Source organism: Canis lupus, chromosome 20, assembly GCF_003254725.2.
Source record: "Canis lupus dingo isolate Sandy chromosome 20, ASM325472v2, whole genome shotgun sequence".
Lineage (NCBI taxonomy): Eukaryota > Metazoa > Chordata > Mammalia > Carnivora > Canidae > Canis > Canis lupus.
The window spans coordinates 45,337,605-45,365,400 of NC_064262.1; the positions used below are offsets into that span (position 1 = coordinate 45,337,605).

The following is a 27,796-nucleotide window of genomic DNA, read 5'->3' on the forward strand; positions in this document are numbered from 1 at the left end:
CACGTGGAGAGGGACGGGATGTGGGGGCACATTCTCTCATACCACTTCTTAGAGCACCAATCCCAGTGCGAGCCCCCCACCTCCACTACCTGATGATCTTCCAAAGCCCCCACATCCACAGACCCCCTCACGATGGGAAGTAGGGCTTAAACATAGGAATTGGCAGAGGTGGGAGGTTGTACTGGTTACATCCCAGCCTGTCAATATCCAGTGTGTGCTTGGACTGGCCTCTGTGGTGCTGACTGTAGGACACCCTTCAGCAACAACCATCAGGAAACTGAAAAAAGTAAAGGCTTATTCTTTACAAGACCTGGGAATTGTACAGCACCCCAGGGCCACACAATGAGGAGGTGGGGAACAGAGAGAAAGAGCCACCTGTTCACTGGCTGGGCCTCTGCTTTTACTGGGGTTCACAATGGGAGCCTGGGTCTCCCAGGACTCATTGTTTATTGATAAACCTAAAACATAGGAGTGGGAATGTTAAGTGCCAGAAGGGGAAAAAAAAAACAAGTGGCCCCAAAGGCCAGTTATCAAAACCGACCAAAACCCCTCTAACAAGAGAGCCTTCAGTGCGGAGAGGCGGCCTGGCTCTATCTAGTGGTGTTGCTGACAAATAGGCTTATTCCAAACAGCCATCATTGAAGGGGATGCCTGGGCACTCAGAGCTTAAATCAGACACTACAAAAAAAGCCTAGCTCAGTGGGTGGAGCATGCAACTCAGGATCTCGGGTTTGTGGGCTGTGAGTTCGAGGCCCACGTGGGGCTTAGAGGTTACTTATAAAAAAAAAGAGAGAGAGAGAGAGAAAGAGAAAACCCAACTGCTGGGTTTACACTACACTTGCACTCACCCCGCCCTTGACCTTCTCCTTGAGCTGTGGGCAGAATGTTCCATCCCCATCCAAGGTCCTCAGCTGGGGCGGGCTGGATGCCTATAAGAAGGGTGCCCGCTGGGGCCGGCCTCCTGCCACCATGGGCCCCCGCCCGCTCGCCTGGGCACTGGTGCTGCTGGGCGCGGCGCTGGCGGTGGCGCTGGCACTGGGCTCTGCGCCCGCTCCGGGAGCGCGGGAGAAGCTGTGTGGCCACCACTTCGTGCGGGCGCTGGTGCGGGTGTGCGGGGGCCCGCGCTGGTCCTCCGAGGACGGGCGGCGGGTGGCTGGCGGCGACCGTGAGTGCGGGCGGGCGCGAACCGAGCCCCGGGTTCGGGGCTCAGTCAAGAGTCAGTCTTGGCGGGGCAGGTGCACGGGGCGCTGGTGGGCGTCGGGGCAGGCGGGTGGGTTTGCACGCACACGCCGCGGTCCGCTTGCCCCGGTCCGCTTGCCCGGACGCTGGTGTGCGCAAGTTCGCGAAGGATGCGTCCCCTGCCAGGCCGGAATCTGTGCGTGACGAGCGAGTGCACGGGGCAGATCCCGTCTTATTTACAATTTCAGTATTTTGATCTTCGTGAATTTTTGCATTGCTTTTGATTTTTAGAAACATTGCATTAAAATGTAATGGATCTTCATTGTTGAGTGCCCTGGCGCCCCCTTAAATTGTGCGTTGAGGCCAGTGTGCGCTCTTCTCACCCTACGCCAGGCCTTGGTGCAGAGGGTATGAGGGGGGGGGGGTATGCCTGTGTGTCACACATGTGTGGCCTATATGTCTGCATCTCTGTGACACAGATGCAGACGGATGTGCAGGGGCATGCATGGGGGAGGACTGGGAAGGGCTGTGAGGGTACGTGCCTGCGTGTGTGCGTGTCCACATGAGCCCACTGCCTGCACACATGGGCACATGTATATGTCACATGTCACCTCTGCTGTCTTTGGCTTTGTGAAGTGTCTGTACGTCTGTGTGATAGCTGGCTTGTGGGAATGTGCACAGCTGGGGGCCTGAGCGTGGGTGTGGGTTGAGAGTGCACACTGGATGCACACATCTGTGCTCAGTGCAGCATATAGTAGGCATTTAATAGGTGCTCACTTTCTATTTGTGCCCAAGATGAGTGTTTGGTGGGTCACTCAGCAGGACGTGAGTGTGCAGGTCTATGCATATCTCGGGGAGGGCTCCCCTAGGGTCCCCTGTCCATGCTGAATTCTGCTCTGTCCCCAGGTGAGCTGTTGCAGTGGCTGGAAGGACGACATCTCCATGGGCAGGTGTCCGATGGGGACCCCATGCTGGTTCTCGTTCCACAGGCCCTGCCCCAGGCCTCTCTCCATCACCACCACCGGCGAGCAGCTGCCACCAATCCCGCACACTACTGCTGCCTCAGCGGCTGCTCACGACAGGACCTGCTGACCCTGTGTCCTCACTGAACCCTCCCAGGTGTGACTTCAGAGGGTCCGGAGACCCAGACAGATCTGGTCTGGTGACCTCCTGAAGCCACATAGCACCATCAAGCCCTATCTGGGAGGATGGTGAGAATTATCTCCCCATGCTCCCCACCTCCTCCAGGCTGCCTTCCTCTGTGGGGCCAACTGCAAAAAAAACAAAACAAAACAAAACAAAAAACTCACCTCCATCCTGGCTGGAAGATCCTTGGTTTTGCAGAGATGCCAGATACTCATGGCCAATTGTCTGCCCCTCCAAGGAGCCTCAGGCGCCACCCTCCCATCTGTGCCACCCTCCTTGCTATTTCTCCTCAGTAGTGAATAAATGAAGCTCTTGCAGAATCTGAAGCAGTTTTTTTAAAAGTTTTTTATATATTTATATATTTATTCATGAGAGACACACAGAGAGAGACAGAGACATAGGCAGACTCCCTGTGGGGAGCCCAATATGGGACTAGATCCCAGGACCCCGGGATCATGACCTGAGCCAAAGGCAGACGCTCAACCACTGAACCACCCAGGTGCCCCAGCTTTTTCCATTTTTCTGAAGAAAGAGGGATAAGCCTACCTCAGCCTTTGTGCAGGTTGTCTTTCCCCCTCCCCCCCAGCCATGGACCCATCAATACTTTCAGAAGTTTGATAGCAATTTCAGAGTCATCACCATACGAAGTGGGGAAACTGAGGCTAGGGGAGACAGCTACTTGCAAGGTCAGGGAATGGCTGAGTGCCGGATTCCAATCCAGATTATCTGTCAAGACCCACCTGGGGGGGGGGGTGGCTTAACATCGCTTAAAGTCCACGCTATACGATGGACACACAGACATGGGAATGGATCAGAGTGGACACCTACTGTTCCAGCTCTGACAATTTTCCTTGCCCCTCCCTTTACCCTGAGATAGAACTTGCGTACTAGGACTCCTGAGGCAGAACAACCGCATTTGACTATGTGAGCCAGTCATGTGTCTTAATTTCCTAAATCCATTATAACAAATTACCAGAAATCGGGAGTCCTGAAACAATAGAGATTTCTTTCCTTGCAATTCTAGAAGCCAGAGACAGAAGTCAAAGTGTGGCAGGGTTGTTTCCTTCTGAAAGGCTCTGAGGAAGAACCTGGTCTGAGTCTCTCTCCTGGCTTTTGGTGGCTGCTCACAATCCCTGACCTTCCTTGGCTTCTAGATGCAGGACTCCAAGCTGTCTCTGTCTTCACGTGGCCTTCTTTTCCGCGTTTCTTGTGTGTTCATTTCTGTCTCTTGTAAAAAACACTGTCATTGGATTTGGGGCCCATCCCACTTAATCCAAGATGATCTCACCTTGATCCTTACCTTAATTATATCTGCAAAGACTCTATTCCTTTCTCTCTCTCTTTTTTAAAGATGTATTTATTTATTTGAGGGAGAGAAGCAACAGAGGAAAAGGCAGAGAATCCCAAGCAGACTCCCCTCTGAGCACAGAGTCTGACACAGGACTTGATCTCACCACCCCAAGACCATGACTTGAGCCAAAATGAAGAGTCAGGTGCTTAACCAACTGAGCCACCCAGGTGACCCAGCAAAGACCCTATTTCCAAATAGGGCCATATTCTAAGGTTCTGAGGGGCTGTATATTGTTCAACCTGGAGCAGCAGGGGAGCAGGACTCTCTCCCCAGGGGATGGGTGAGCAGGGGCAGGATGAGGTCAGATGTAGGCTAGAAACCTCTGAAAGCCCCATCTCATCCAGGCCTGCCTTCTCTGCCTGGATGCTGCTTCAGCCTCCACCTCCCTTTCCAACAGTCCACACGGCAGCCACAGGGCTTCTTAAAACGTAAAAATCAATCATGTCATTTCCTTGCCCCCCAAGTGCCATCACTCCCAAAATAACTCCTCTCACCCCAGCCCATAAGTTCCCATGTGGCCAGCCCCTGTGACTTCATGTCTCACCAAACTCCAGCCAGGGCTTCTTCGCTGCAACTTGAATGCTTCCAGGTTGTCCTACCTCAGGGCCTTTGCACATCCTGTGCCTTCTGCCTGGAACATCCTTCTCCCGGTTCTTCCCAAGGCCATGTCCTCTTTCTTCAGGTCCCAGATCCAATGTCACCTCTTCTGTCCCAGTCCCCTGATCTCTCAGTTAATACTCTTTCCCATCACTGTTGCATCTAGTTGCTTCATTTTACTACTTGAAGCTCTTACCACTTCTGATAACTTCCTATTTGATTGTTCACAGGTTTGTTTTCTCACTATTAGGTGGGTATCTGCCACCCTAATGGGGCTGGGAGCAGGAGTATAGGGCAAGGTGTGCAGCATACAGGAGGTACACACAATTAATGCTTATGAAAGGGAAAGAGGGTGGGATGGAGGACAGGAAAGCCGCAGTGTTAGTGGGAGAGGAGTCTGGTGGAAAGAAGGGAGCCTGACTGGAAGCAAGAGGCCAAGGCAAACCCGCTGTCCCACGGAGCCAGTCTCACCCCTGTGCCTCTCCTGAGCGTGCCATTGAGCTGATAGTGAGACTGTCTTGGTGGGATATGATCTGAGGGTAATAGGGAACCATGGAGGATGTGTGAGCAGGGGCAGGATGGCATCAGACCCGCCCAATGGAAGCTCCACAGCCCTCATTTCATCCCTGCCATTTTTATTGGTGCATATTTTCTTTTTTTTTTAATTTTTATTTATTTATGATAGTCACACAGAGAGAGAGAGAGAGGCAGAGACATAGGCAGAGGGAGAAGCAGGCTCCATGCAGGGAGCCCGACGTGGGATTCGATCCCAGGTCTCCAGGATCGCGCCCTGGGCCAAAGGCAGGCGCTAAACCACTGCGCCACCCAGGGATCCCTGGTGCATATTTTCTATTGGAAATGAGACTTTTACAGATTGTAGACTTATCTGAATTAAAACTTATAAATAAATCACTTAATTAAAAAAAAAAAAAGAATCTCAGGTCTTCACAAAACATTTTATTCCCTGAGTACCCATTCCCCAGTGGTCATTCTGCTGTCTGACTTCCCCCTACCTGTGAATGCCTGTAAACCCAGGCCCCAGACCTCTGCCCAGAGTCAGCAGAACTAAGGTGTCACCATTTTGCTTGGGTCTCCCCAGTCTGAAAGACATACTGGGTCAGGGGCCAGTCCTGGGTCCTCAGAGCTCACAGACACCCAAGGATCTGAATCTCTCTCTTCTCTGAACACTGGGGTGAGCATGTGTGCGGACCGTGGGCCCAGTGAAGACTCTCTGGCCCCAGTATCATTACCTGAATTCTTGGGGAGCACAAATGTGGGGGCTGGGCCCCATCAGGGACTCCAGAAACCCTGAGCTGGCACAGCCTGAGTCAGACAGCTGCCTCCTTTCTGTGCCCAATGCTTCTGCCTTTAGAGCACTTGATACCATGAGCAGGGAGGGGGCAGTCCCACTCATGGCTTCTCTGGCCCCTTCTACCATCTGAGGTGTGTGGAGACTGGCAGGGAGAGGTTGAGAAAAAAACTTCTTTCCTAGGCTGAGAAATACTGCTCAGTTCAGTTGCAAATGGACCTAGGAATTCCCAACTGACCTTGAAGCATGGCTGGGACTCACCTACCACTAAACCACTGTAGTTTACAAGCAAGGAGGGGTTGGCCACCCTTTAAAATCCAACCCAAGATCAAAGTCGGAGCTGGAAAATGGGACCTTGACTCAAACGGAACAACTGGAAGCCTAGCAGAAGGGCTCCTGCAGTTAGCTGCCATGGAAAGAGGAGGTCCCTTCAGCTGAGAATCTAGAGAGGATGATGGAACATGGGTTCAAGTACCAGGTGGGCTTGGAAAGATGTCTAGGAGTTTGTCAGCTAGACTATGCACTCATCCAAACCTCCCTGGGGACACTCTCTTATGCCGACCACTTAGAACAAAGATTTCCAATTCTGGAAAGGGGAAGATGATGCTGCCCCTTTCTACGGGGGTAGAGATCAGGGCCTAGAGGCTACGGGTCCTGATACCACCTCAGTAGATCTGTGACTGCTTGCCACAGATGAGTTTGGGCTGGCTCAGGGCATCCCACATGAGTAGCATCTCAAATGGCAAGAAGCGGTGCACGAGTAGCAGCTCCCGGTAGAGGCAGGGGTCAAAGGAGGATATGCGGCCCGAGGGAGACCGAATGCCACCTGTGCGGATACCACCGTGTGATGCAGGCTCCAGGCCTTCCTTCTTCAGGCACATGCCCAGGAAGACATCATCGATAGGGAAGAGGTCCAGTTTGGGGGCAGCCCGGCGCAGGGCAGCAGCCGTGAAACGGGACAGTAGGAAGCCACCACCCCCGCAGTAGGGCGGGTAGCGCTCCTCCTCTGTCACAATCTTTGGCACATAGTACTTGCTCCAAGTCACCCGGATGGGGCCCACATTGCGGATCAGGTGTCCCACAAAGAGGTGGCGGTCAGGATTGTGGTCCTTCAGGTAGGAGACCATGTTGTCTGTGTGTGCAAAGACGTCATCATCCCCATTGAGCACGAAGCTGGCATTGGTGCACCGAGTCTCCTGCCACTGTAGGAAGAGCACCTGCAGGCAAGGTGGACGGGACACACAAGTTTAAGGGTTGGGGCAATCAGCCTTGGGTCCCTGTTGGCCACCCCATCCCAGGGAACCCAATTGAGGGTGTTACTGGTCAGGCCAGCCATGGGTTTGAGGACCCACCCTGAGCCTCAGCTACCAACTTTCCAGACAGACCTCATCATAGGACCTGCCCCTGGGAGTGTTGGGGATCCATGGAGATGATCCTCGTGAAGCACCAAGAAGTACTTGAAAATTGTCGCATTTACATTTATTGCTATTCCTTCTGACTCTTCCTGGCCAAGCACTGCTGTTAAATAATTACTTATGTGATTGTTATTGACGTCTACCTTCCCCACCGGACTCTAGGCTTCCCTTGGGTGGGCACTGTCTCTCCTCTCTGTGACATCTCCCCAGCACCCACTGAGGGTCATCCTCTCATAGGTACTGGATTCATGTTTGTCAAATGGACATTTCTTACATGTTTTTGTGTTCTGCATGAAGAACACGTTGTGTCAAGAGGTCTTGGCCCTCTACCCACCTCGGCTTCAGCTTCCTCCATAATAACTTTTGCCGCATGCCTTGCACGGTGCTCAGTGCCTCCCCTGTCTCGAATCGCTCATGCAAGCTTAGGAGGCAGGCAGGAGTAGTCTTCAACCTCATTTACAGACGAGGAAATAGAGGATCTCCAGAAAAAATGCCGGGAACAGGGTCACATACAGAAAAGTACTGTTCTTGGTACTCAAGGTCTTGAGCCCAGACTTTTCTGTGCCTACTATGAGCAGGAACCTGCCTTGGGCCCCCTTCAACTCCTGGGTGGGCCTTTGGAGCCTCTAATTCCTCATCTGTGCACAGGCAGGATTCCCTCCACTTCTGGAGGGGTTTTGTCCAGCTAAAAGGTCTTTACTGAGCATCAACTGCACAGATGTGGGCCTCATGGGGAGAGAGAATAAGAACAAATAAACGAGATGTGTCCTGTCCAGTGCCCCTCCACCCCCACCGATTGCCACTGTTACTGGAGCACCTGGCGCCACTCCAGGTGCCCTGTAAACATCCTCTGCTGTAATCCTCGCAGCAGCCCTCAGAGGCAGCTGGATCCAACTAAATCCCAGTTCCTTGATGACCATGAAGAAACGAGCGCAGAGGGGTAAATGATTATCAAAGGCAAATGGCAGGTAAGTGGCAGAGTTTGAATTCGAACCCAGATCATGGGCTCTGAGAGCCAGGCTCGTAACCTCAGGCTACCCTGCCCTTTCTCCCTGCCTCCCCTAGAGGAAGAAGGCCTCAGATCACCATGAGGACAGCAGAGGGAGTGGGGTAGGGTGGGTGGGGACTCCTGGTTTCTTGGCGCCCCTCAGAGGAGATGATGGTGAGTGGGCAGGAAGGATGGGTGGCCCTGATCAGGTAACCCCTGCCGGCTCACCTGTTTGAGCGTGAGGTTGAAGAAGGAGTCATGGAAGTTCCACTGCAGGATGTCCCCATGCGCCTGCGCCTCCATCGCCAGCAGCCGGTTGACCTTGTGGGCCTCCATGGGGTTAGGGGCTGTGCCCACCAGAAAGAGGCGGCGCAGCTGGACACCCTTCACCTGGCGCTCGCTGCCCCAAGTGCGCCGCACCAGCTCCCGGCGCTCGTAATTCTTGGGTGAGGACTTGATCACCAGCAGCAGGAAGACAGGCTCTGCGCACTTGTTCAGGGGAACATCTTGCAGCAGCTGGAAGTCGCGGCAGTGTTTATGCAGGAGGAAGTCGCGCACCTGTTGTGGCTGCCCAGAGAAGCCTGGCAGGGCAGCCATGGAGGTGTTGGCCCTGCAGGGGGTGGGCAGTGGGCGGGAGGGCTGAGTGGGCCAGGCCAGAGTCTTGGGGTTGTCCCGTAGCTCCTCCGAGCTCTGGAAGGTGGGTGGTGACACGTGCAGACAGAAGAGGAAGAGGATGAGGATGCTCAGGGCTATGGCCAAGCCCACCTCTGTCCGCAGGGGCCGGCAGCACCTCATCCTGGTCGGCCTGGCGGCTCCTGCCAAGAACGCGTTGATGAGATGGGATGGGCCAAGCACTTTCCCTGAGCTACCTGCGGACCCCAACACCTGGCTGCAGACCTGTAGGTGCTCAGGGAGGTATGACATCGAGATGCACCCTCACCTACACCCCCATGCCCCCCACCTCCTCCTCTGGCACCTCAACCCCTGATGGCTCTGACAGTTGCCCAGGTCTGGCTGGGGATTAAGTGCTTACAGAGAAGACTGAGACATGGAGATGCCAAGGTGAGCCTCCCAGACTCAGTGTGCCCAGAATCCCCCCTTTCAACCTGGTCCTCCTCATGTCTCTACCTCAGAGATGGCCCAGGAGCCCCCCTGAGGGAGGCAAAGAACTGCCTCTTTATCACTGAGAACTACTGGGGTCCTAACCCAGTCCTTCCAGGAAGCTGAGAGCTGCTGGCATTCTCTCTCTCTCTCTTTTTTAAAGATTTCATTTATTTATTCCAGAGAGAGTGAGCGAGAGAGTGGGGGGAGGGGCAGACTCCACACTGAGTGTGGAGCCCAACGGGGGGCTCGATCTTAGGACTCTGGTATCATGATCTGAGCCAAAACCAAGAGTTGGATGCTCAACTGACTAAGCCACCCACGTGCCTGCTGCTGGCGTTCTGAAACAAGCCATCACCCATTCTTCTTGACAATTATTTTAAGATTTTATTTATTTGAGAGAGAAAGAGAGACCACATGCAGGGGGAAGGGAAGAGAGAGAAGCAGACTCTCTGCTGAGCAGGGAGCCTGATGCAGGGCTTGATCCAGGACCCTGGGATGTGACCCAAGACTAAGGCCAACACTTAACTGACTGAGCCACCGAGGCACCCTTCTTCTTGACTATTCTTAATGGTCTTGTGACCTGAGCATGGGCTCTTTACAGATCCCTTAGGCCTGGCATGTTTCAAACAGAGCTATCTTCCTTGTTAAACACTTACTCTTCCTTTATAACCCATCTTAAATGATCCATTCTCTGGGAAGTTCTCTTTAACCCCTCAGGAACACTGCTGGGTCTGTTTGGCACCTCAAGCTCTGTCTACCTCTACCCAGTCTTGATCCCATGGGGGTGTCTATGTTTAGCTCTGTTTTTCTGAGACTGGGGGCTTCTGGAGGGTCCCTGCATCGCCCAGCATGAGGCAGACACATGGGGAAAGCAGGGAGTGTTTGAACAAATACAATTTATGAATAAATTTGTTAAAGTTTTCTCCGGCAAACTCTTATCCATCCTTCAAAACCTCAGCTCTAATGTCGCTTCCTCCTAGAAGCTTTCCTTCCCCATATCCAGGCAGGGCTCTTGGTCTTCCTTCCAGATCCCAGGCTTCCCTGGATTCCCTTAATGTCCTTTTGTCTGGAGAGGTAGTATCTGCCCTGTTTTTCAGCCCTAAATTTGAAGGGCTATTTTCCAGTGCAGCATGAAAGTGCTGGATTAGACCCAAAGTAGGACTTAACCATTCTTTTTTTTTTTTTTTTTAAAGATTTTATTTATTTATTCATGATAGCCACACAGAGAGAGACAGAGAGGCAGAGACACAGGCAGAGGGAGAAGCAGGCTCCATGCAGGGAGCCCGATGTGGGATTCGATCCCGGGTTTCCAGGATCGCGCCCCGGGCCAAAGGCAGGCGCCAAAGCGCTGTGCCACCCAGGGATCCCGGACTTAACCATTCTTAAAACACTTATTGACTCACCTGGAGAGGTACAGACTCTAAAGCCCAACTCCTGGGTCTAAATCCCAATTGCATCACTTTCTGGCTGTGTGCCCTCCATTCCCTGGGCCTCAGTTTCCTCAGCTGTAAAAGGGGGCATCTGAGCAGTTCTCAACTCACGGGACTGTGCAGGCATGAAGGGAGCTGCCAGCACCTGGCACCTCGTGGGCATTCAATGCCTATTGTTGAGTGAATATGTGAAGCTTAGTACTTACCTCAGGCTGCCGTGGGTTGTCTGTGCTGTTCTGGGGTCTCTCTGTTCTTTCCACTGGCACCTGGAAAACATGACCACAGTCAGTAGATTCTGGAAGGCTCCACTTGCCCCAAGCAACCCCAGCAGCTATTGCCTGGAAGCAAAGAAGAGTGGCTTTGCATTTCCACCTAGAAGTCGGCAAAGGGCTTTCCGCCTGCACTCAGGAGGCCATTTCTCCAACGTGCCCCTGCTGTCTCTGCACACGGCTTGGCCAAGCCTCTCCAGCGAGGTGTCTCCCAGACACAGGGCTCAGATCCTACCCCACAGGTTCCACTGTGTGACCCTGGAAAAGAAGCTGGACTTCGCAGAGCCTCCATGGAAAACGAGGAGAATTAACCCTATGTAAGAGTGTTGTTGTGGGGGTTTTGACCTCAAACATTCTGGGCATGACCCAGAAAAGCCTCAGGACTTTTGCTCAGGTTATTCCTGCCTGGCTGGAATACTCTTCCCAGGATATGCACCTGGTTCCCTCCCTCACTTCTTGCCTCTCCTCCAACATCCCTTTCTCAGGAGGGACTCCTCGGGATACAGTATCTTACTGGTGGCCCTGGTCTCAGACCGTGTTCTACTTTTCTTCCACTTTTCACCTTCTAAAATACATGATAACTTTTTTTTTTGTAAAGGAATTTATTTATTTATTTATTTATTTTTAATTTTTTATTTTTTAAAATTTATTTATGATAGTCACACAGAGAGAGAGAGAGAGAGAGGCAGAGACACAGGCAGAGGGAGAAGCAGGCTCCATGCACCGGGAGCCCGACGTGGGACTCGATCCCGGGTCTCCAGGATCGCGCCCTGGGCCAAAGGCAGGCGCCAAACCGCTGCGCCACCCAGGGATCCCCTGTTTTTTATTTTTAATTTTTATTGATTTATTAGAGAAAGAGAAAGAGAATGCGAGCACAAGTAGGGGGGGCAGAGGTAGAAGCAGACTCCCCACTGAGCAGGGAACCCGATGCGAGATTCCATCTCAGGACAGCCACCCAGACGATGGGTGGCTCAGTTGGTTAGGTGTCTGCCTTTGGCTCAGGTCATGATCCTGAGGTCCTGGGATCAAGCCCTACATCGGGCTCCCTGCTCAACAGGGAGTTTGCTTCTCCCTCTGCCTTGTCTCTGCCTCTCTCTCTCTGTGTGTGTGTCTCGAATGAATGAATGAATGAATGAATGAATGAATAAATAAATAAGTAAATAAATAAATAAACAAACAAATAAATAAATGTGTATTGAATGACTGGTGCATGGATGTTGGGTTTCTGCAGACAGAAGATACCTAAATGTCTCCACTACAGAACCCAGACCCTTGAGGGAGAACAAACATATTAAAACCTCAATGAAATGATAAGAGGCAATGAAAGCCACAGGAGGAAATGGGGTTGGGTGGCAGATTTGGATTTTGAGGTCTGGATGACATTTAAGTCAGATGTGAATGGCACAGAAGATCCAGTATGGCTGAGATCTGGGGGGGAAGGTCCCAGGGGAGGGAATGGCAGGTACAACAGGCCAGCGGAGCCTAAGCGGCTTCAAAACCCTGCATGCCGGCGGCAGAGAGCCCATCTAGTTGCTGTGGCACCCCAGCTTGGCTGCCTGCCCTGGGGGTTCAGCTGCTGGAAGTCAGGTCTGGGAGACCTCAAAAGGCAAATAATCTTGGGATGAAACTGTGTACTGGGGATCCCTGGGTGGCGCAGCGGTTTGGCGCCTGCCTTTGGCTCAGGGCGCAATCCTGGAGACCCGGGATCGAATCCCATATCGGGCTCCCGGTGCATGGAGCCTGCTTCTCCCTCTGCCTATGTCTCTGCCTCTCTCTCTCTCTGTGACTATCATAAGTAAATAAATAAAAATTAAAAAAAAAAAAAAGAAACTGTGTACTGGTGAATGTGATACAAGAATGAGCTGAATCCTAGAAAGACATTTTCCTGAGCCAAAGACAGGCCCAAGTCCAGGATAGACAATGGGAAAGGAGTGCTCCCAGGCAAACCTGGTGCTGATCCCTGAAGCTTCAAGGATAGAAAAAAATAAATAAATAAAAAACCTTCACAAACTGTAATAGAAAGACCATATCACCAAAAAAGGAAATCAGACTAGAAATGCCACAGTGTTCTCTTGGGCCACACCTGTGGCTAGAGACCCACGGATCCTGGAAAACAATAGCACACCTCAGAACTCAACACCTGGGAAAGAGACATTCTCGTTAAACACTCATAAAATTTTATCTCATTTTATTTTATTTATTTAAAAGATTTCTTTTTTTTTTTTAAGAGAGACAGAAAAAGCATGAACAAGGGGAGGGGCAGAGGGAAAGGGACAAGCAGACTCCCCACTGAGTGCAAAGTCCTGATCCTGAAATCATGACCTGAGCCCAAGCCAAAGGCTTAACCTCCTGAGCCACCCAAGTGCTCCAGGACTCTTAAAATTTTAGAGAGTGATTACCCATCTCCCCATCTACAGTTTGGAGCCTAAATTAGGGATCTTCAAACAGGTGACTCTATCTCCCAGGGAACACCTGGTAATATCTGGAGACATTTTTGGCTGTCGTGATTTGGGCAGGGTAGAGGTAAGGTACTGCTAATGGCATTAAGTGGGTGTAAGGGATCCCTGGGTGGCTCAGTGGTTTAGTGCCTGCCTTCAGCTCAGGGTGTGATCCTGGAGCCCCGGGATCGAGTCCCACATCGGGCTCCCTGCATGGAGCCTGCTTCTCCCTCTGCCTGTGTCTCTGCCTCTCTCCCTCTCTCCCTCTCTCCCTCTCTCTCTCTCTCTCTCTCTCTCTCTCTCTCTCTCTCCCTCCCTCCCTCCCTCCCTCCCCCTCCTCTGTGTCTCTCATGAATAAATAAATAAAATCTTAAAAAAAAAAAATAAGTGGGTGGGGGCCAGGGACGCTGCATAAATTAACATCCTACAGAACACAGGATAGTCCTACCTCAGGAAAATTCAGCCCCAAAGATCAACATTGTTAAGGTTGAGATATCCTGGTCTAAACCAACATAGAAATCCGGAATGAGGAGCTCAAAAGAGGGAAGGTTAGAAGAGGAAATCAGGATCAGACTAAAGCCTTTGATACAGGTTTGTATAAATTCATCATATTAAGTATTTATGAGATTTGTTATTTTTATATTATATATGTACTTATTAAACATCTATTAAATAGAAAATTAAACCTAAGTGGCCAAGGATCAGTTCACTGGAAATGTGTTTTATAAGTTCCAAACAAGGGTTTTAAAATGAAGGAAGATACTTTGGCAAATATGAATATTTACCACTCAGCCAAACTTGGGCTTTGGGAAGGGGAGGCAGGAGAAGAACTGAAATGGCTAAATGGCTTTTCTTAGGGTTTCAGGGCAAAAGAGAACCTCTTGGGGTGGCCCATTTGGTTTTAATGAGTTCCATTAATGGCTGTTCTTTTTCTTGCATTTTTCTTTCTTGTTTATTTATAAGAACTCTTTGCATATGGAACACTGGGCCTTTGTTGGCTACCTGCATTCCCAACTTTTTCTCCCTGGGTCTTAGGTTTCTCTCAATGGAGGGATTCTGCTGCTCTACCCTCTCAGCCCCCTGAGGTTCCTGATTAGGGTTTGAGAGCTCAAGTGGGAGGTGGGGGAGGAAGGTTCACTTTCCCTCCACCTTATGCTAGATCTCTATTAATGCATCCAAGATCTCCTTCCCTCTATGATCCACCAAGGCCCTTCCTAACTCATAGCCCCTTAAACCTTCAAGCAGATAATGTTGCAAACCTCATAAAATCTCACACTGGCCTGGCATAAGAAAGAACTTCTGGGAGGATGCCTGGGTGGCTCGGTTGGTTGGGTGTCTGACTTCAGCTCAGGTCATGATCTTAGGGTCCTGGGATGAGCCCTGTGTCAGGCTCCCCACTCAGCAGAGTCTGTTTCTCCCTCTCCCTCACCTCCCCACCCTCACTCCTGCTCCTTCTCTCAAATAAATAAACAAAATCTTGGGGCACCTGGGTGGTTCAGTTGGCTAAGCATCTGCCTTCTGCTCAGGTCAGGATCCCAGGGTCCTGGGATGGAGCCCCATGTCCTCTGACTCCCTGCTCAGCGGGGAGCCTGCTTCTCTCTCTGCCACTCCCCCTGCTCGTGCTCTCTCTCTCTCTGCCAAATAAACAAAATCTTAAAAAAAATAAAAATTAACAAAATCTTTAAATAGGAAGGAAGGGGGCAGCCCTGGTAGCTCAGCAGTTTAGCGCCTGCCTTCAGCCCAGGGTGTGATCCTGGAGACCCTGGATCGAGTCCCATGTCGGGCTCCCTGCATGGAGCCTGCTTCTCCCTCTGCCTGTGTCTCTGCCTCTCTCTCTCTCTGTGTCTCTCATGAATAAATAAATAAAATTAAAAAAAAAATAAAATAAAAAAATAAAAAGGAAGGAAGGAAGGAAAGAAGGACGGACGGATGGACGGGGCAAACTTCTGGGCCTCCCTGTCAGCAAGGCTGAGTGTTGAGGATTTTACTGGTCTGGGTGCCTCTGTGGGTAGCACCCCAGGGCCCAGGTAGTCACCCATCTGTCCTTAAGGGTTTTATGACCTGAAGGCACAGAGTCTTAGAGGCTCAGCTCCACCAAGGAGGGGAAGTTTCTTGGTATTAATTTTCCTCCAAGTAACTGAGCAGCAGTGAGGAACTCTGGGGCCTTTGCTGGGTGGGTGAGGTGGTTGATGAGAAGCTCCTCACAGGCCCAGGTCCGATTCCCTGACCCCTGCCCGGAATTCTGCTGTTCACCCTTCCCAGGTCTCACTGGACAGGACAACTGGATTTGTGGAAGCCCAAACAGCTGCTCACTCAGTGAAGTCTGTGGGTTTCTGAATAACTCTGGGGGAATCACCATACCTGTTTCATAGATGGGGAAGTAGAACTCAGAGTTATCCCAGGGTAGCCCAGTGGGTTCCTCATATCACTACAGAAACAACCTGCTTTGTCTCCAGGTCCTTCAGGCCTGAGAAAGGTCTCAGCAGCTCTCATCCCAGAAAACGCATATGAAAACTACTCACTCACTCATTCATTCATTCAACAAATGGGTCTGGGGAACCTGAGAAGCCTCGACCCTGGGCCTGGCTCCCCAGAAGCTCCCAGTCTGGGGGGGAGATAAATCCAGACACTCGTGGGATAAAGGCTGGGCCAGAAGAAGGGACCAGGATATTGAGGCTGAGGCTTTGAAGGATGCAGAGGAGCTCACCAAGGGGGAGTTCAGATAGAGGAAAGAACAAATGCAAAGGCGTGGTGGGGAAACCAAACAAGGCCTTATCAAGGAATCATCTGTAGTTTATTTTGCTGAAAAGTAGAATTTTTTTTGGGGGGGGGGTGATTTCTGAGGCTAGGGAAGGGCCTGTAAAGACTTTGAACCCCAGACTGAGAAGTGGGGCTGTGTCCTGGAGGTCAGGAGAAGCCACAGAGGGTGTGTGAGCAGGGAGCAGAAAGGTCAGATGTGCTGCTGAATGGTCCCTTTGGCACTGAGACCTTGATCAGCCACTTCCCCTCGGAATCTAGTTCCTCATTAGGGGATGGGAGCGCCAAGCACCCCCACCATGGAATCACTTGGGGTTGTGTGCCACTGGCTGTGTGGCAGCCACTCAGTGACCTGGGCTCATTGTACTGGCTCCTTCAGTGCCCCACAGAGGCCCTGCTTACCGATGGGGATACTGAGACTCAGCATAAAGCAGACTGGAACCCAGGACCCCGATGGGTGGGGTCTGTATCCTATCCTTCCCATGATGTGGAGTTTCACTGGGGGATTCCCCACCCAGAAACTCAGAGCCTTCCAGAATCTGTCACAAGGAACCATGCACTTCAACATCTGACAAAGAACAGAGAACCAGAGCCCAGGTCAGACAACATTCCACCGCTGGGCCACCCTGGGCGCGGACTGGCGAGTGAATCCGTGAACAGGCATGACCAGATCAGCCCCCACTGACGGCAGGAATACAGGAAGAGGTGATTAGTGTAATAGCAACATGATAAACACTGTTGAGAAGGAAAGGTTCATGGGGGGGTTGCTGACCAGCCTGGGGACATCCTGAAGGATGATGAGGAATCACCTGGTCAGAGCCCTGGGGGAAGGGCATTCTAGGCAGAGGACAAAGGTGCAAAGGGCCAGAGCACAGATGCAAAGTGCTGAAGGCAGAGAGAGGGGCCAATGCGGCTGGAGCAGAGGGACGGGGGGAGATGATGGTGGGTTGCCAGACCATGCCCAGCAAGCGGGGGTGGAAATGGGGCACTGGGGGAATAAGGACAGCCAGGGCGGAAGTAGAGGCTGGGGCAGCAACCAGGCCAAAGAATTTGAGGGCCCGGACAAGAGCTGGTCAGCAAGGATCAGGGAAGTATGTAGGTTCAGGAAATAAAGTGAAGGGAGTCACCAGTGTTTAAAGCCTGTAGGGGACGGAGAAGGAAGGACCAGGAACAATAGACTGAGAAGCCCAGGAGCCATTCACATGGAATGTCATGGGGCAGTGGCTGACCCAGGTGTGGCATTCAGCCGAGAGCTATGGGCACACGATGGCAACGAAGCCAGGAAGGCCCAGCAGGTATGATGAATGAGCAATCCTGACACTGCTTGCCTGTGGCAGGGCCTCCTTCATATTTCTCCCTACAGATAGGACATAGCGGCTGTGGACAGAGTCACAGCAGTGACATCTGGGCTGACTCTCAGGGACCCTCACTGCCAGACCAGCTATTCCTGTTCCTGGCTGTTTGCTCTCCATACACTGGTGCTGATTTTGCCATCACCCAGAGCCTGCTTCCTTGAACATACACAGAGGAGCCACTTGTTTCATTGTATTCAAGACCCAAGAGCCTCCCCACCCAGGCTGTGGCTGCCAGGTGTGGGACTTCTCAGCCTCTGCTGCCCCATCCCCAATGACCCCTGCCCAAGTTGGTCAGCTCCAGCCACACCAGCCTTTTCAGCTGCTTTCAGTCCTGCCACAGGGCTTTGCACCTGCCAGACTCCTGCTCTTCCCCCCCTGGTCCTCTTGGCTTGGGATTCCTGCTCTTCCCCCAGATTCTCTTTGATCTTCAGGCTCACCCCAGTGTTGTTTTTTTTTCTTTTTTCTTTTTTCCAGATTTTATTTATTCATTCAAGAGAGACAGAGAGAAAGAGAGGCAGAGACATAGGCAGAGGGAGAAGCAGGCTGCCTGCAGGGAGCCTGACGCAAGACCTGACCCCAGGACCCCGGGATCATGACCTGAGCCAAAGATAGACGCTCAACCACTGAGCCACCCAGGCACCCCCATTTTTTTTTTTAAGATTTATTTGAGTGAAAGAAAGAGCACAAACATGTGTGCAGGTATGTTGGGTGGAGGGGCAGAGAGAATCTTAAAATATATATATTTATTTATTTGTGTTACAGAGAGAGAGAACAGGAGAGCACAAGAGCATGAGTGGGAGGGGCAGAGGATGAGGGAGAAAGAGAATCTCAAGCAGACTCCTCACTGAGCTCAGAGCCCACTCCAGGCTCAATCTCACAACCCAGAGATCACAGCCAGAGCCTAAACCAAGAGTCAGCAGCTGAATGGACTGTGTCCCTCAGGCGCCTCACAATTTTACCTTTTTAAAAGGTAACAGGGGCGCCTGGATGGCTCAGTGGTTGATCATCTGCCTTTGGCTCAGGTTGTGATCCTGGAGTCCCGGGATCGAGTCCCACATCGGGCTCCCCACAGGGAGCCTGCTTCTCCCTCTGCCTGTGTCTCTGCCTCTCACTCTGTGTCTCTCATGAATAAATAAAATCTTTAAAAAATAAAAATAAATAAAAATAAAAGGGCCCCAACCTCCCAAGCTAGAACACCCTGCCCTGGCTCTGATTTTCTCTACAGCTCTCACCACCACTGCACATGGGAAATGCACTCTCTTCTGTCTCGTTTATCTCCCCAGCCAGCCTGGAGACCCCCAGAGGTGGGGCCAGGTATCTTGTTCCCAACAGCTGTGTCTCCATGTGACATTTGCTGGTGTTTGTTGAACAAGGGAAAAATACTAATGATGATCCACATATTAGCAATTTCCTCGGGCCTCATTTCAGCCCAAATCCACTGCAGATGACAGCTGCCACCGACCTGCCTAGGGCCCCACAGGCCCTGGAGGATGCAGGACAGTCACGAGTTAGCAAGTGCCTGTGTGGAGCGGAGACAGGACCAAGGTGTACTAATGCCCTAAAGAGCCAAATATCCACAGCACTGAGATACTCGTGATGCAGTTCATGAGCAAGAAGCCAAATGTCAGTAAGTACCGTTCATGACCTGCTAGACAGGCAGGAGGCACCAGGAGTTTTATGAAATAGTTTTACAGGAACAATGAAGAGTTGCAAGGCACATTCATGATGCATGAATCAATATTATCACAATGAATATGCATAAGTCACTAAACCGTCCCAAGAGACTAATATACTGTCACTGAATATCAGCTATTTGTTGCAAACACACTAATATTAAGGATTTGTTGCACTAAATATTAAGGATTCACTATTTTTTTCTTAAGATTTTATTCGAGAGAGCACAGAGAGAGAGAACTGTGTGTGTGCTAGGGCAGGGGGAGGGGCAGAGGGGGAAGCAGACTCCCCACTGAGCAGGGATCCAGATGTGGGGCCCCATTCCAGGACCCTGGGATCATGACCTGAGCCAAAGGCAGATGCTTAACCGACTGAGTGCCCTGCTCCCCAGTAGCCCACATTCACTGAATATTAGTGAGGCACTAGAGGTACAGAAGCAGCCCCAGTACTCAACAGAATTAATTCAGGACCCCCATTATCAACAGAATTCTGTCCCTGCATCCTCTACTTACACTCCCAGTTGATAACCAGGGCCTGGCAAGTCCCCAAGCACTTCTGTCCTTCTCACCCTGTTCTCGTCACCATTCCTTAGCAGTTCAGGAAGGCAGAGAGGCTGAGACACACGAGTGTGAGAATGTGTTGAGCAGTCCAGGTGGCCAGGTACCCCCTGCTCACACCCTCAGGGCCCGGACCTGACCCCCACCTGTTCTGCGCTACTGTGACACCATGGAGGGCCTGCCTGGACTGGGAAGCTCCCATCAAATCAAGGTGATTCCCCTGCATGACGCTCCCACTTTCCAGAAGAGGAAGCAAGGCTCCGAGAGGGTGAGTCCTGAGTCACTCTCCTGGCCCATTAGACACAGACCCACCTGTGTCCCTTCCTATCCCAATTCCAGCTCCAGTGACCCATAGGCCTGGTGGTCACTGGGTCTCAGTTTTGGAATCAGGAAAATGAGGGCTAACCTCCCCTTGTCCAGCAGCTGGGAAAACAGAGCTGGTGCCCGTGAAGCTGCTGTGGTGGTTTCCGGGAGACATCCTGACCTGCCTACTGACCAGCGGTGGCGGCGGACCTGGGCCAAGTGGCTGGCCACTTCTGGGCCTCAGCATCCTCATCTGCAGAGCTGGATGGTGTCAGCTGCCAACCCCTGATTGACTTCCAGCAGGTGCTGGACGTCAGCTTCACTCTGGCCATCATGGTTCCGTACCTCCTGACAGACCCCAGCTGGGATTTCAAAAGGGGCATGGAACATTCTGGGACTTCCAAAAACCAAGGTGAGGGGTGGGGGTGACAGGAGAACCCCATCTGTGTGCCTAACGGCCTGAGTCCTGAGAAAGCAGCTGCCTTTTCTCCAAACCCATTTAGGAAGCGCCAACAGTGACAATATTAACATCAACGTCAGCGACGAATGTCTCAAGCACACTGGTGACTGCTCTGAGCCAGCATTGAGCACCTAGTACCTAGCGTGTGCCATGCCCCGATCTAGGCTCTGAGCACGCAGTCAAGAAGTCTGAAAGAAAGGCCTTGTCCCCAAGGAGCTTATGTACTAAGGGAGGCGGGACGACAGACAGGCAGCAGACAAGACAGTCTTCGTGAGAAGAGCAAGTTCCAGGGTGGAAGAGACTCCAGGTTGGGAGTTGGGGGTTCTTGCAGGAGAGGATGTGAGCTCCTGGCCTGCAGATGAGCCCCATGATTCACTGCGCTTTGTAGGGAGGCTGGTTTCCAGTTACCAAGTAGATGAGCTGAGCACAAGAGAGAGGGCCCCCCACCATAGGTCACACAGCCAACGGGGGGGGGGGGGGGGGCAGAGAGCATGTACTAGGATTTGAACCCCAGCCTGCTGGACCTGAGGGTGATCCCTCACCAGTTCGTTCCAGCTAGGCCTCCCAGTAAGTAAGTAATGACAGGCTGGTCTTTTTCTGCAAGAAGCATTATGTTCCTCTTGTAAATAGAAGAAAAAAAAATAGAGAAAAAGCCCAGTCAAGATAACTCCTTAGGCTCGCTGTGGCCAGACCCTGCTTTAGTGAAACCATGTGAGCAAGTTGATTTTATGCCAACATAGGCCCTGGGGCACCTGGGGTGTAGAAGATGATGGGATGGGGGGTGGGGAGGGTGACACATGCCGTTTAGACCCATGACGTCTGCGTTCCTTGGGAATCCCGGGGCTCCTCATTGAAGGAGCTGACCTTGGGGAGCCCACCTCAAAAACTGCTCCAGGTACCTGGGATGGGTCCAGGAGGGGACCTGGGCTGGACGGAGGCCCCTAACTAAATGGCGGGCCCTGCCGTAGCTGAGCCTCAAAAGAGCATCTCTGGACTCATTTCCTAGCTGGAGCAACTGTGGTCCCATGGGCCTTCCTCTGGGGACCACCTGAAGGACCCTCACACCTTCACATGGCTCAGAGCCCTCCTCCAGGCCTTGTGCTGGAGCCCTGCAACCTTCACATTATTTCTCTCACGCAAAGATAAATATCACCGATGGGAACACAGTGAGCCACGTAATCATGATTAGAGTTAACGCAGCAGCCCGGTGTGTGGCCCTTCCACCATCTGCTCTTCTACTCACCACACCTGCGCTGGAAGGTAGGGCTTCCTTAGCTGCGTTTTTTCTTTTTTTTTTTATGGATAGGGAAACTGAGGCACAGAGCGCTCATCCAAGGAACTTATTCAAGGAAGGTCAGGTGGGAGCCCAATCCCTGCCTTTGGCCACCACCTGCTGGGGCTTCCTTTAGTTTGCTGTATTGGTAGTGAGCTCCCCATTATGGGGAGGAGGCATTCAAGCCGAGCCAGACTCCCTGTCAGGAGGAGGGACCACAATGGGTATCCTCCCTGACTCACAGGGGTGGGGACCTCAGAGAGTGGCAGGAAGAGAAGTCGCCCAGTGACACCTTCCTTCCTTCTCTAGGGCTGACCTGACTCAGCCCAGCCCCAGGGTCCTTGGGTCAAAGAAGCTTGTCCAAAGTCCTCGAGCGCCTTGAAGCTGACGCTCTAAGGCTCCTTCTTAGAAGCTCCCCCACATCCAGAGTACCTGGCTGGCAGGAATCACCACACCCTAGGTGCGAGGGAGAAGCAAAGGATGGAAGTCAGGGCTGGACAGGGATGAACAAACATTACCTGTTCACCTAGGTCAAGTGGGGGGCCCTGCTGCCCGAAGCAGGGTCCACACCTCTTTCTCTAGACTCCTCAGCCCTGTGGGGCAAGACCTTAGGAGCCAACGGAGCAATGGAAGGAAGCTATGGCCCAGGGTGGCCCCAAATGTGGGCAGCTCCCCACGGGCCCAGATCGGAACTACAGGAGGCTCTGGTGGGGTGGGGGAGCAGGTGAGCTCAGTTCCCCCACCCGAAAAAAGACCATGAAAAAACTGACCCACCGGGAAAGTTAGTCGGGAACCTGGAAGCATGGCTAAGGATATAGTAATAATTATTATTAATATAGTGACAGCTGTACCCCCCACCCCCACTAAGCACCTACAGTGTGAATCACTCCCGTACAAGCCACCCTTGACACATAAGGAAACGGAAGCTCAGAGACCCAATGTCACTCACTTGAGCCCCCCTCCCACCATCATAAAAGCTTCCACTGGCTGAACATCTCAGGCATCCTCGTGGAAGCTGGGTCACTGACCTAGTCTGGGAGGGGAAACTGAACAGGAGCACCCTGCGGGGGGTGGGGGGGGCACAGAGCCCCAAGTCAGCCGACAGGGGTTGCACTGAGCCCCAGGGGAAGCCAGGAGCGGAGGTCCCCAGGCAGGAAGGGCGCCCAGCGCCTGCCAAGGCTGGAGGTCAGCGGTGGTCCCCACGTGGGGGACCCTCGGAATCAGCGCGCTAACAATCCCCACCCAACAGTAGCAGCGGCGGCCGCAGCGCAGAGAGCGCCCTCCGCGTCTCCATCCCCATTCCCCGCTATCCTGGGAGGTGGGCGTCGGGGGGTGCGGACGGGGGTCCCGGACGCCTCGCCGTGCCCATCGGAGCGACTTCCCTCCCCCCCGCCCCGCGCCGGCTTCGGAAACGCCGGCGACTACCGATGGGTGAGGGCAACGGGGTTACGGAGACCCGGGATCTCCACGTGGTGGACACCTGACCCCGGGGCCCCGCCGGGGCCCCCTAGAGCCGCGATCCTCCTCCTCCCCACCCCAGACGGCAGCCGGATCCTCAGGGGCCCCCGACACTCACCCCAGAGTCCGGCCGCCCGGAGTCAACCTCTTATCTCAGCTCCTCCGGGCTGTGAACTCCGGAAAGACTTTCACCTGACGCCGAGCCTCCCCCCACCCCCATCCAGGTCGGGCTCCTCCCTGCCTCCTCCCAGCCTCGCCTCCTGCCTCCCTCTTCCCCTCCCGACCCCGCCCCTCCGCCCGGTTGGCCGGCCCCCACCGCAACCTTCCCCGTCCCCCTCTCCGGCGCCCGTCGGGGTGTCCAGCCCACCTGGGGCCTGGCCAGAGGCGGCTGGAGATGTGCAAGCGGCGCCCCGTGCAGGGCTGACCTAAAGTGTGTTTGATGGAGAAATGATTGGAAGGGGGACAAGGAGGCTGGTTGAATCCAGGGGGACTCTTCAGATCTCTGCAAGGGGTTCGAAGATTCCAGAACCCAGGAAACCTATCCTGAGCCCATAGCCCTCAGGCTGGCAAAGGTTCTGGAAGTTGGAAGTCAGTTTTGAAAGTTTTTTGAGGTTAAGGTAGTTGAAGATTCGGATCCATTTCTAGTCTAGACGTGTTGGGCCGGGAGGTCTGGGGTTGGGAAGATCCAGGTCCCTAGGTGTGAGCCAGGTGGGGGTTCTGGTTAGCCTCCTGCCCCACCCTTACTTCTTCGAGAGGAAAAGGGGAGGGTCCTGAGTGTGCCTCAGTTTCTTCCTGTGTAAAATGGAGGATCTAAGCCCTGACTCTTCCAGTTGGGAGAGGTGTGGGGAGCAGGGCCTACACAGAGCAAGCGCACCATCGACACTGCCGGAGTGAAGGGCCATTACACCAAATGTCAGTGCACCAAACAACGGCATTTCAGCCAAAGTGGCGCAGGTGTACACACTTGCTTGGCACAAACTTTGGAGCCTGTTGAGTCCAGGTCTCCACTTGGAGGGGGGCAACTGCTCAGGTTCAGCTTAAGTTCCCCGCCTGCCCTATGGGGCCGCACAAGCAGCTGGAACCAAATGTCTGATTTGGAGGGAGTGGCCCATCTCGTCCCCTCCACAACAGACATTTCGTGCCCCCGTTTGCCCTGGAAACGTACATTGCTGTAATCATGTGTTCAGAGTAATGGTGGAGGAAGTGATCTGGGGCGTACCAACCCCTACTCACAGGGGGAAACTGAGGCCTGCCAGGTCAGAAGGCGGAAGCATGGAGACAGCAGAAGGGACTCCGAAATCTTCCAGAGCAGATTATGGCATTAGAGGGCCTGGGTTCGAATTTGGTTTAGAATTATCTTAGGACTCAGCAATTCTCCTCCTAGCTGTCTACCCAAGGGAATTGAAAACAGGTGTTCAGACAAAGCCTTGTACATGCCCGTTCACAGGAGGACTGTTCAGCATAGCCAAAAGGTGGAAATCACCCGAGTGCCCATCAACCGATGAATGGATGAACAAAACGTGATGTATTCTGCAAATTAATAAAGGAAAACCTCACTAAAGTCGAGTCAGGAAGAGAGAGCCCTACCACTCTCCATCAATTACAGGAAAAGTGTCAATTACAGACTCTAGCAGAAGAATCCCCAACAGGAAAGAATTATCTTTTTTTTTTTTTTTAAGATTTTATTTATTTATTCATGAGAGACACAGAGAGAGAGAGGCAGAGACACAGGCAGAGGGAGAAGCAGGCTCCAGGCAGGGAGCCCGATGTGGGACTCGACCCCGGGACACCAGGATCACAGCCTGGGCCAAAGGCAGACGCTCAACTGTTGAGCCACCCAGGAGTCCCAGGAAGGAATTATCAATGACATTTCCCCAGATGGGAAAAGGTGGACGTGGCACCTCCCACAAGAAGTCATTGACCCCTGCAACTCAGCCAATAAACTGTCATCACCCTAAACTCCTGCTTCTCTCCAGTGGACTTTAGTTCAAAACAACCTCCCAACTTCCTCCTTCTCCATAAAATAATGCACCTCTCCTTTGTTTATGGGACATGCCTATGGTTTTGCTATAGCCTGCGTGTCCCAAAGTGGAGTTCCTCTGCTATTCATGAATAAACCCATTTTGCTGTTAAATAACTGTTTTATTTTTAAGATGAGCATTGCTTGGTGATCAGAAGTGGGATCCAGAGAAGACTCCCCACAACTCTGAGGCTGGTGAGCAAAGCAGTTCCCAGAACCCACAGAGCTAGATGAGCACAGTGCTTTCTTCTCCACCACGGAAGGATAAGTCTCTCCTGGATTTCAAGCTCTACTCTCTTTGCGTTCTGAGCTCTCCAGGTTTTTATTTAGGATTGGTTTTAAGGCTTTGTCCTTTCTCAGAGTACTCATTTGGCCTCTGGTCTGGATCCTTTCTGGGACCAGACTGTTCCTATTGGAACTGACTCCTTTGGGCTTTCTTCTTTTGGGAACTGAGATGCTCCCATTGGAACTGCCCTGACCTTTGTTGGAACCGGGCTATTTCTGTTGAAACTGTGCTGCTTAGGAGTTTTTCTTCTCACTCTAGAGGAAAACCTCTAAGAAATGGGATCTTAGTCATCAAAATGCCTGGAGTCCCCCCCACACTCCCGTTTCTGGGACCCTAACCCAGTTTTATGTTTAAAAACTGCAGTTCTGGGAATCTCTGGGTGGCTCAGCGGTTTAGCACCTGCCTTTGGCCCAGGGTGTGGTCCTGGGGTCCCGGGATTGAGTCCCGTGTCAGACTCCCTGCATGGAGCCTGCTTCTCCCTCTGCCTGTGTCTCTCCCTCTCTCTCTGGGTCTCTCATGAATAAATAAAATCTTTAAAAAAAACTGCAGTTCTGGGGCACCTGGGGGGCTCAGTCAGTTGGAGGTTTAGCTCAGATCTTGATCCCAGGGTCCTGGCATTGAGTCCCACATCGGGCTCCCTGCTCAGAGGGGAGCCTGCTTCCCCCTCTCCCTTTGCTGCTCCCCTCTACTTGTGTGCTCTCACGTTCTCTCTCAAACTGCGGTTCCTTCTCTTGCACATTTCCAACTAAATGGCCTCTAAAGCAAACGTCATTTAGAACTGGCCCTTCTTGGGATGCCTGGGTGGCTCAGCAGTTGAGCGTCTGCCTTTGGCTCAGGGCCTGATCCCAGATCAAGTCCTGCATTGGGCTCCCTGCATGGAGCCTGCTTCTCCCTCTGCCTATGTCTCTGCCTCTCTGTATATCTCTCATGAATAAATAAAATCTTTACAAAAAATAGAACTGGCCATTATGGGGAAGCTAAATCTCCCCAAGCTTACTTTTCTCAAGTGGCTCTAAAATCGGCAAAACTGAAATGGGATGCCTAATTTATTTTTATGTTTATTTTTTAAGCTCTTATATATTTATGTATTTATGTATATATTTATGTATACATATATATTTATGTATTATATATATTTATGTATTTGAGAAAAAGTGAGAGGGCACCAGCTGAGGGGTAGGGGCAGAGGAGGCGGGTAAAGGGAGAGGGAGAAGCAGACTCCCCGCTGAGCAGGGAGCCCGCCAGACCTGCGGCTCCATCCCAGGACCCTGAAATCACAACCTGAGCCCAAGGCAGTTGTTTAACCGACTGAGCCATCCAGGTGCCTCAGGATGCCTAATGTAATGGTATTTTGAAGCTTTCAAAGGTTATCAGGAATCTAAAAATTAAAAAAAAAAAAAAGGAATCTAAAAATTGCCTTTTTGCAAAATACTATTTATTTTTTAAAAGATTTTATTTATTTATTTGGGATAATAATTCTCTCCTCATTTTCCTCCAAACCTCTCCCTGCTCCTTTCTTTCCTGAACCCCTCAAAACCTGCCCTTTTAAAGTTAGGTATTTTGAGGAGCCAAAGAAACCCCAAATTTCTTACAGTTCCCTTAGGCTGAGGACCCCCATAGGTCTGCTGAAGAATTTAGCTAGTTATTCAAATTTACCAAACTGGCTTCTGAGATTTATACCAATTAGTCCACATGCTTATTGGGGAGGATGAGGCCAAACAACGGGTAAACTAGCCAGATGGGAGCAACCTGAAAGGGGTTTAGAGAAACAGACTCCTAACTTTTGGCAAGATGCTAGAACACTTGCTGGAAATCTCCACTGAGCAATTCTGGTAGCTTTTGGAACAAAATTCAGGCGTGCACACAAAAGCCTCGTGAATTGGTTCATGACCACTAGAATCAATTTCAAATTGTCTTTATCTTTTTTTAAGATTTTATTTATTTATTCATGAGAGACACAGAGGGAGAGGCAGAGACACAGGCAGAGGGAGAAGCAGGCTCCATACAGGGAGCCTGATGCAGGACTCGATCCCGGGGCCTCCTGGATCATGGCCTGAGCCAAAGAGAGACACTCAATCATTGAGCCACCCAAGCGTCCCTCAAATTGTCTTTAAAGAAAATTCTGGTCTTGGGACACCTGGGTGGCTCAATGGCTAGGCGTCTCTCTTTGACTTAGGGTGTGATCCCAGGGTCCGGGATCGAGTCCCACATCAGGCTCCTGCAGAGAGCCTGTCTCTCTCTCTTTCTCTCTCTCTGTCTTTCTGGAATAAATAAATAAAATCTTAAAAAAAAAAAATTTGGTCTTCCTATAGATGCTGAATCCACCTGGATAGCATTTAACTCTTTATCAATGGGCTGAACCAGGATCTTTCTCCTTTTAGTTAAAAGGACCAGGAGGGAATAGGAAACTATCTGTACTCCAGATTT

The 27,796-nt window shown here is 51.8% G+C and overlaps 2 protein-coding genes across 2 annotated transcripts; one reads left to right on the forward strand and one right to left on the reverse strand.

The window, feature by feature from the left end:
• Nucleotides 1–954: 954 nt before the first annotated feature.
• Nucleotides 955–2,651, forward strand: INSL3 (insulin like 3). Its single transcript, XM_025458004.1, has 2 exons — nt 955–1,165; nt 2,086–2,651. Exons 1-2 carry the CDS (start codon nt 970–972, stop codon nt 2,286–2,288), a joined length of 399 nt encoding a protein of 132 aa, XP_025313789.1. The 5' UTR covers nt 955–969; the 3' UTR covers nt 2,289–2,651.
• A 2,559-nt stretch (nt 2,652–5,210) lies between these two features.
• B3GNT3 (UDP-GlcNAc:betaGal beta-1,3-N-acetylglucosaminyltransferase 3) lies at nt 5,211–23,310 on the reverse strand. The gene is made up of 4 exons (XM_025458003.3): nt 23,182–23,310; nt 10,726–10,785; nt 8,214–8,800; nt 5,211–6,799 (listed from the first exon to the last, which is right to left on the reverse strand). Exons 3-4 carry the CDS (start codon nt 8,778–8,780, stop codon nt 6,248–6,250), a joined length of 1,119 nt encoding a protein of 372 aa, XP_025313788.1. The 5' UTR covers nt 8,781–8,800; nt 10,726–10,785; nt 23,182–23,310; the 3' UTR covers nt 5,211–6,247.
• Nucleotides 23,311–27,796: the final 4,486 nt, after the last annotated feature.